The sequence below is a fragment of the Carlito syrichta genome, unplaced genomic scaffold (assembly GCF_000164805.1).
Source record: "Carlito syrichta isolate Samal-C Ts95f unplaced genomic scaffold, Tarsius_syrichta-2.0.1 Scaffold99435, whole genome shotgun sequence".
Classification (NCBI taxonomy): Eukaryota; Metazoa; Chordata; class Mammalia; order Primates; family Tarsiidae; genus Carlito; species Carlito syrichta.
In genome coordinates, this window is record NW_007043531.1 from 15,921 (window position 1) to 24,320 (window position 8,400).

The 8,400-nt window shown below is 64.3% G+C and overlaps 1 protein-coding gene across 1 annotated transcript in view; it reads left to right on the plus strand.

Annotated features, from left to right (window-relative positions):
- Positions 1–5,702: 5,702 nt before the first annotated feature.
- Positions 5,703–8,400, plus strand: part of BIN1 (bridging integrator 1) — a gene marked incomplete at its 3' end in the record, with an annotated part of 17,497 nt that continues 14,799 nt past the window's right edge. The window contains exon 1 of the mRNA XM_008063828.2: positions 5,703–5,726. Within this exon, the coding sequence (XP_008062019.2) occupies positions 5,718–5,726 (9 nt within the window). The remainder of the gene's footprint in view (positions 5,727–8,400) is intronic.

The following is an 8,400-nucleotide window of genomic DNA, read 5'->3' on the forward strand; positions in this document are numbered from 1 at the left end:
CCCCCCCCCCGCTCCTCCCCCCCCAGCCGGACTGGCCCTGCTGCGCCGTGGACACCCAGCCCCTTCCCGCCTCAGGGCCTTTGCACCGGCTGGGCCTTCTGCCTGGCGTGCTCTTCCTCCACCGAGCTGGTGTACCTTTCTTTCATTAGGTCGCTGCTCTGATGCCACCTCCCTGGGAGCAGCACCCTGGCTCCCTTGGCCGGACCTCCTCCCTGCCTGTGGCGGTTTTGTTCTGAAGCTTAGGGCCTTGACTCCTGGAGTGCAGAGGCCTGGCCTGGCTCCCTACAGGGCAGGGCCGGGCACTCAGCTGCCCTCAGGCAAGTCTCCTGCCACCTGTTGAGGTCAAGGTGCAGGGAAGGAAGCCGTCTCGGGTGGGGTGGGGGCAGGGCAGCCATGGTTCTGCACCTGCCCTATCCTTGGCACCCCCTTTCTGGGCAGTGAGTCGCAGAGGTCTCTCACATGTCCGGCCAGCTCCCTCACACGGTGACTTACCCCAGCCCCCATGGCCAGGGGCTGTACCCCGGACCATGGATGGGGTCTCCTCATGGTTGAGCGGAGCAGTTTAGCCCTAGGCGAGAGGTTGGTGGAGAGCTCCTGTTTTCTGCTGCTGCCGGGTCGGCTAGACTGGGCTGAGGGCAGTGGGGAGGCCTGGGTGACCGGCGGGGTGCTCCACTGCGGCCTGGGTAGTCCCTGCCCTTCGAGAAACCCTCTCCCGATGGTGGATGGCACGGGCGCGGCCTGGTGGGTGGCCCCGGGGGAGGGGAGCCAGTCGTGGCCCAGGGGCTCCGTGTCTCTCCTTTCAGTCGGCAGCCCCTCTGGGCGGACTCCTTCCACCCCAGGAGGCCCGTGACATGTGGTGGTGTGGCCACGGATTTGGCAGCTGTGGCCGTGGGCAGAGTCTAGCTTGTGTCTTTCCTAGCCTTAAGCCTCCATTGCTCGGGTGGGAACACCGGCCTCCTCGTAGCATCTGAAAGGTACTTCTGGCTTCTGGATGCCTCTGGAGGGGCAGCCCGCCAGTGCCGCTTCCTCCTGCTCTGCCCCGGGCCCCGCCGCAGCGCCCCACCTGCCCCCAAGCCGGACCCCAGCAGGCTCTGGCCCCTGCCGCCTGATCCCAGCACGCTCTGCGATGGCCCCCGGCCCCCTCGGCCCTCTCCAGCCCACTCGGGCTTCCTGTGGGGTCCGGGTGGCCCCGCCCTGGTGGCGAGCCACAGGCTCCTCTGCAGAACTGGCTGGAATTTCAGGCACCCTGGGAGGCTGAGAGGAGAGGGATGGGGCCGGGCCCGGCCGGGGCGGCTGCTGGACTCTTCTTCCCTGTGCGGAGCTGCGTCCACAGAGGAGGGCGGAGGAGGCGCCACCTCTCCACTTCCTCTCCCAGCCCCCATCTTTCTCAGGAGTGGGTTCACTGCCCGCGGGCAGGACTGAGATGGGGAGGGGCCCCAGGGCCGTGTGGGCTCGGCAGGGGCAGCCGGGCAGCCGGTTCTCTGTACCGATTTTTGGCCCACCGATCACATTGCAAGGCATTGTTTCGGGGCTGACGTGGGTGGCCAAGTTTTTATTCAGTCAGCGAGGGCAAACTAGAAAACCCGACACCTCCTTTTGCTCTCGCCGGTGTTTCACCAGGGAAAGGGAAAATCACTCAAAAGAGGAAGGAGATGATCGCCCAGAGCGGTGGTCTTTGGAGAGAGGCCAACGAGTTTCCTGAACGGTCAGCCGTTCTCAGCAGGGGCCCGCAGAAAGGTGTGATGCGACTCTGTGGACGGGTGTCGGGGACAGCGGCTTCCTTCCGGAGCTTGAGGACTTGTTCGAGAGGCAGATCCCCACGTGGGGGCGAGGCCTGGCGCTTCCTGGGGGGGGTGTTCAGCCCCGGCAGGCCAGTAGAAGCCTGGAGCCAGTTCTCCAGTCTGGTCCTTGGTGGCAGAAATCCCTGCAAACTTTTTACTCGAGTCCCTAAGATGCCTTGTTGGTCCTGTCGTGAGTGTCTTCTTCGCAAGTTGCATCGTTGGCTCGCAGCGAGCTAGAGCGGAATCTTCGGCGGCGAGCCCCAGACACGCTGCCTGCTCCTTTGCGTGTCTGCGTGCCCCGTGTGAGAACCCCAAGTTGAACGTGGGCTTTGGAATTGCCTGGGGCTGGGGTCCTGGCTCTCCTACTCCCTCGCTAGGTGGGCACCCTGAGCCTCCCTTTCTTCATCTGCAAAATGGGGCCGAGAGTCACCACCTTGGGGCCGCCTAGGGATATGAGCCTGAAGGCAAGGGGAGTCAAGGGGTCCCTCGAGGTGAGTTCTGGCACAGACGACCCTCCCAGGTCCTGCCTTGGGCCGTGGGCTTTGTGTCGCTTGGAGGGTGGGGGTAGAGGCGGGGCTCCCAGCAGGAGTCTGATGAGGAGGGGTCCCCTCCACCTTGAGCTGGCAGCATTTCGCCTCAGGAGGGCCGGTCGGCAGCCTGGGGAGGCGAGGCTCCAGGTGTGGCAGGAGGGGACTAGGCCCGCCCCGGGGCAGCCCTGGGAATGTGAGGTGGGGTGGGACGGCCCCTGCTCCCAGAAGTGCTGGGCTCTCCTGGGCTGCAGCCCGGCTTGCTGCCTGGGCTCACGGCTGGTTTCCCCTTCTCTGGTTTTCTCCCGGCTCTCCTTCCTCATTCTGGGCTCCTCCTCTGCAGCCCCCCTCAGCCTCCCCTCTGCTCTGCTCCTTGCCTCCTCCGAGGCTTCTTGGTGGTCCCTGCCTCCTTCCTACCGTGCCCAGGGAGGCCAGCTCCTCCTTCTAGCCCTTTCTTCTTGGTCACAGGCCTGGGTGCCCTTCCCACTCAGCCTGAGGGTGCAGCCGCAGCTCTGGGTCTGCTGGCCAGGCCTAGCTTATCACCAGGAGCACCGCCAACCTCCACCAGCTTAAGCGGGGCCACTCTGAAGAAGCTGCTGGCTCCTTCCAGCACAGGGAGAGGAGGAGTTTTCCTGGGCTAGGTGACCTGCTGAAGCCGCCCCCTGGGGAGTCCCCAGCCTGGGGCCAAGCATCAACCCCCACGGGCAGTGTGGCCTTGTGGCAGCCGGTGATGGGCCCAGAGAGCAGTTGCTGGGGCCCGTCTCACGTCCCACAGCAGACGGGTCTGGGCGATGCTTGTCTGCGGCCACCACGAAGCCACAGGGTCCTGGCTCTGCCCCTCCCTGGCCGCTCAGCCAGATCCTCAGTGCCTCAGCTCATCTCCTCTTATCTCTAAAGTAGGGGCCGGAATCTGTAGCCCTGGGCACAACGAAAAGATTCAAAGCCCAGGAGCAAGGCCCCCTAGCAGCTGTGGGCCTGGCCGAGGGTAGGTGCTGGCTGGGCTGTGCCAGAAAGTAAGGAGACGCTGGCGGACGCTGGGGGTAGGTCCAGAGTCTCCGCTGGCGGCATCGGGGGCATGTGAGCATCAAAGAGAAGAGGGGATGCAGAATGAGGCCTGAGTCTTAGTGATCTCCCCGCTGCCCTCGCTGCGACGGCAAGACCAGGGGAAGCTGGTCTCTAGAGAATGCCGGGTCACGTGGAGGGTGTCTGGTGGCAGTAGGATCTGCCAAGATGGTAACACCGGGATTCTCAGACTTCAGTATGCAGAGGTGGGGGGGCTCGTTAAAGTGAAAGCTCTGGCTCAGCAAGTCTGAACCTCTCTCTCTGCCAGGCGCTCAGATGACTGATGGAGCTGGTCTGCGGACCCCACTTTGAGGAGCAAAGTCTTAATGGATGCTAGGGGCGCTGGGCAACCGTGGTTGGCCTTGGACACTCATGCGGTGACAGCGATTACCCTGTAGGTGACTAGTTACCATGAGAAAAATCGCCTTTATTTCCAAACACTCAGACCGAGGGGTCAAGCTTAGCTCACCAACCAGGGCCCTCCCGATATCATGCAGTTGTAGGTTCCGCCCACCTCTGTAGTACTCTTGCCAAACCCGTGTTTAACCTGAACTTAACCACAAGGAAGTTGTCAGATTAATCTGGAGCATGGGGCATTCTCCAAGGGATTAGTTTGTACTCTTGACAGGATGTCAGCCTGGGCAACCTAGTGAGACCCTGTCTCCACAAAAAATTAAATAAAAAAATTAGCCAGTGTGGTGGTGCACACCTGTAGTCCCAGCTACTCAGGAGGCTGAGGTGGGAGGAGGGATCCCTGGAGCACAGGGGTTTGAGGCCCCAGAGAGGTATGATCACACCACTGCACTCCACCCTGGGCAACAGAAAGAGACCCTGACAATGTCACGAAAGACAAGAATAAGTAAATAAAAGTAATCCATAGGCATGGGGGTTCGAGAGACACGGCCGTCAAGAGCAGTGTGTGCGCCGTGACGATCCCGGATTAAAAGACAGACGACTCAAGCGGAAGGGACGTTTTGCGGGGCAACTGCAGATATTCAGACACGGACTACATAGCAGGTGTCTTGGGGTGCTCGTGGTGTTCGGGGTACTTGGAAGAGTGCTCTTGTTCTTAGGAAACACCCTGGAGCATTTAGGGATGAAGCCCAGGCTGTCTGCAGCTTACGTTCCGCTGGCCTGGCAAACACGCAAATGAACCAAACTGCTCTATGCAGAGAAAAGCGAGTGGCCACGTGGTAATGCCGGCTGCGAATCGGCGTGAAGGGTGTTGGCCGCTCCTCGTGCCATCCTTTCCGCTTCTTCTGAGGCTTGCATTTTTACAACAAGGCAGGAGGGGACTCGGAGCGCGGCAGCGGGCCGTGGGCTGAGAACCTCCCTCCCTCTCTGCCCCTGGTCCGTGCTGCTGGGGCCCCCGTGGGGTGCCTAGGCGGGCGGAGGCTGCCCCGGCCCTCTGCCTGGCCAGTGGGAGCGGGCCGAGGTGCCAGCAGGAGCTGAGTGGGGGTGGCTGGGAGACTGGGAGCAGGGCAGCCTGCCTTTGAGGGAGGGGCTTGGGCAGGGTGGGGACTGGGGCCCGGTGATGGCTCCTCGCGGGGTCTCCAGAACCGTCCTCAGGCCAGACCCTTGGCCTGGGGGATTCCAGACTTCCCCGCACCACAGCCGCCCGGCCTTTTGGACCAGATGCCGGGCAGGAGCCGGGAGGCAGAGGGCCCTGCACCTTCTCCTGCCTGGGTGCCACCTCAGGCCAGCTTGTCCTCCTACGCCCCTAGCGTCTCCGGCCCTGTCCCTGCCAGGCCTCAGAGCCCGTGGCAGGCAAGGCCCGCCGCCGGGCACCCCGCCTCTGTCTTCCTGAGAGGGGCTCCTCCGCCAGGGCAGAAGGACCCGGGAGGCCGGGAGGCCGGCTCTGTGCCGTTGGCCACAGCCTCCCCGCCCCCCATTCCCATGCCCCCGCTCGGCTGCTGTGAGAGCTGTGTGTGGGGAGGGGGGGGTGTTGTGTGTGTGTGTGTGGGGGGTGTAGGGAGTCACAGAGGCAAGCTCCTGGAGTCGGGGGTAGGGGGCAGAGTTCCCTCTTTGGCGCATTCCAGGGGCCCCTCCTCACTTTCGCCTCGCGCGGGTCTGTCTCCCGCAGGGCTGCGTTGGGGCCGCCCAGCCGGGGGTCTCACGGTGGCCTTCGCCCGCCGCCCTCCCAGCCGCCCACCATCTGTGTCTGTGCCTGAGAGCGGCCGTGCAAAGATGCAAGGGCACGGGGCGTGCATCCTGTCCCCGCGGGGCTCGACCGCAGGCCCCGCTGGGAGGAAGAGGCGCGGCAGGCGGCCCTGCCGGATGGGGCTCACTCTGCAGCCCACCCTTCCCGCGGCGGCGGCGGCGGCGGGGCAGGTGCCTGGAGGAGACCATGAGGAAGGTGAAAGCCTGGGGCGTCTCGACGGTCTTCTGGGTGTCTCGGCCGCAGGTGGGGGGCGCCTGGGAGGTGGACGTGCTGGACGAGGCCCCCTGCATGTGTGCAGTGGGGGCGGGGAGGGCCGCTGGGAGCGCTCTGAGTGAGGGCCGGGGTGGGCCCGTCTCTGCTGGTCCTGAGACGCTTCCTGCAGCAGGGACGGGTGCTGCTGGCTGGCAGAGGGCCCCGGCTGTCCTGCCTGGCCCAGCACCCAGGACGGGGCTGTCGGGAACGTGACCCTCACCCCTGCCTCCCTGGGGCTTCCCTTCTGGCCCTCTGGACTCTGCTCTTCTTGTGGCCCAGGGAAATGCACATCCCTGGCCCCCGCCGAGCCATTCAGAGGGGGCTTGTGTCCCCACCAGTGCCGGGGGTCGGGCCGCCCCGGAAGGAGGGGATCAGAGCCCCCCCCGGGGGGGCTGCAGGCCTCCTCCTCCCCGTGCCCTGGGCCCTGCTGGGGCAGCTGGAGCTCCTGCCGCCCCTCACTGGATGGCCTGGGCTGTGTGTCCTGCCACCTGTCCCAGGAGAAGAGGACACGTACCCTGAGAGGGAAGGCTCTGGGTGTCCTGAAGCGCAGCGGCAGGCTGTGAGTGGGGAACCGCTCCTCGCTCAAAGCAGCCTGGCCGGGGCCCTTTGTTTCCCCCTCTGAGGTCGGTGGCCGCGTGCTGATGGCGCCCCTGGTTCGCTTGTGTGCCAGGGCTTGCCTGCTGCATGGGGCTGTCGGAGGGCTTGGCGGGGCTCCCTGGCTCTTCAGTGCCACTCACAGCTGGCCTCGGGCTGAGGACGTGGCGACAGCTCTGACAGGAGGTGAGGAGAGGTGGCTCCGATAAGGCTTCCCGGACTGTTGGCTCTGCACCCGCCTGCCCCTGCGGCCGGGCCTCTGCGTGTCCCTGTCCCTCATCACGCTCTCAGAGGCTCTCCTTGGCTTGCTTCAGAGCGAGATGAGCGTGGCAAGTGCGTGGTGAGTGTCGGCGACACTGTCTGTCCGGGCATCCTGCCCCGGGTCCCACCCTGGGCAGACAGCGCGAGTCCTGGCCTGTGCCAGCCGGCCCGCCCCCTCACCCAGCTCCTGCCTGTGCTTCAAAACCCCGCTCAGGTGTCCTGATTTTCCCCTGGGCACCTGCAGCTTCCGTGTCCTTCAGGGGCTGCTTGTGCGCCCAGCACAGGGGAGGCCCTGCCTGCCACGAGTGGACGGAGGGCAGGGGACGGTCGAGAGCCACCTGGTGCCCTTGCCAGGGTAGGGACAGGGCACAGCGTGGCGAAGCAGTGCCCAGGTGGCAGGGAGGGGAGCGGGCACGGCCCAGGCACCTGCAGGAGGTCGGAGAGGCTCTTCCCCAGTCCTGGGGGCTGGAAGTAGGAATTTTGTCCTAGTCCCTGTGCTCGGCAGGCAGTGCCTGGCCCGTTTCTCCTTCTGGCGGCCACACTGGGGGCTCTTTGAGCACGGGACCCCAGGCCACATGCTCTTGTGCCCTCTGGTGGAAAATGGGGGCAGGGGCAGTAAGGACTGAAGGAGGCCAAGGCCGGCATCCACCCGGTGGGTGCCCCCCTGGGCCTCGGTCCTGCTGGGGCCACCGTTATGGCTCCCATTTCAGAGATGAGGACAGCCCCCCACCCCTCAGGGCCCTGCACTTTCTTTTTTGTTTTTGAGTCGGAGTCTCACTCTGTCGCCCAGACTGTCGCCCAGCCTCGACCTGCTGGGCTCCGGCGATCCTTCCGCCTCAGCCTTCCAAGGAGCCAGAACTACAGGCGCCTGCTACCACGCCCGGCTAATTTTGGGTTTATTGTAGAGATGAGGTCCCGCCAAGTTGCCCAGGCGGGTCTCGAACCCGCAGGCTCAGGCAGTCCACTCACCTCAGCTTCCCAAAGTGCAGGATTACAGGCTGAGCCACCGAGCCCAGCTGGGGCTGTGCACTTTCTGTTCCTAACCCTCCTGTTTTGCATAGGAGGGGGACTGAGGCTGAGAGGCGGGCGTTTTGCTTAAAGTCTCTGTTCTCAAAGCCCATGAGCAGCCGCCACTGAGAACGTCTTGTGTGCTGTCTTGTGCCTAGCTCTGTGCGGGAGCTGGGGACGCAAAGATGACTGGGACTCCGTTCCTGACCACAAGCTGTTCATGTGGGCAGGGTGGGGGCGTGACGCAGACACTCAGGCCCATCGCACGGCAGCGAGGAGAGCAGCGGTGTAGAGGATTTTGAGGGAGGGAGAGGTCAGGGACAGCTTCACAGAGGTGTCGCCTGAGCAAGGTTTTGAAGGATGCATAGGAGTCTGTAGTGTGCACACAGAGTGTGCTGTGTGTGCCTTCTGTCTAGCCTCTTGGGTGTCATCAGTCTGGACCTGGCGTGAGGGTGGGTGGCATCAGACCCAGCCCCCAGCTGTGCGAAGGCTGCTCGGAAGGCCTTTTGGGGAGTTGCTGCTTCTGGAACACAGTTCATGGGCCAGGAACTGCCGTGTGTTTTACAGACAAGCTCCTTGTGACCCTTGCATTCTCTCCACTGTGTGCTTGAGGCCCGCGAGGGGTCCCTTTCCCGAAAAGGGTGCCGGGTGGATTCTCCCCTCGGCCGGCCTCTCTTTCTCCAGGCTGGCGGAGCTCCCTGGCTCCCACAGCAGTGTGGGAACTGTGCCGGGGGTGCCCAGGTCTCTGTGCGCC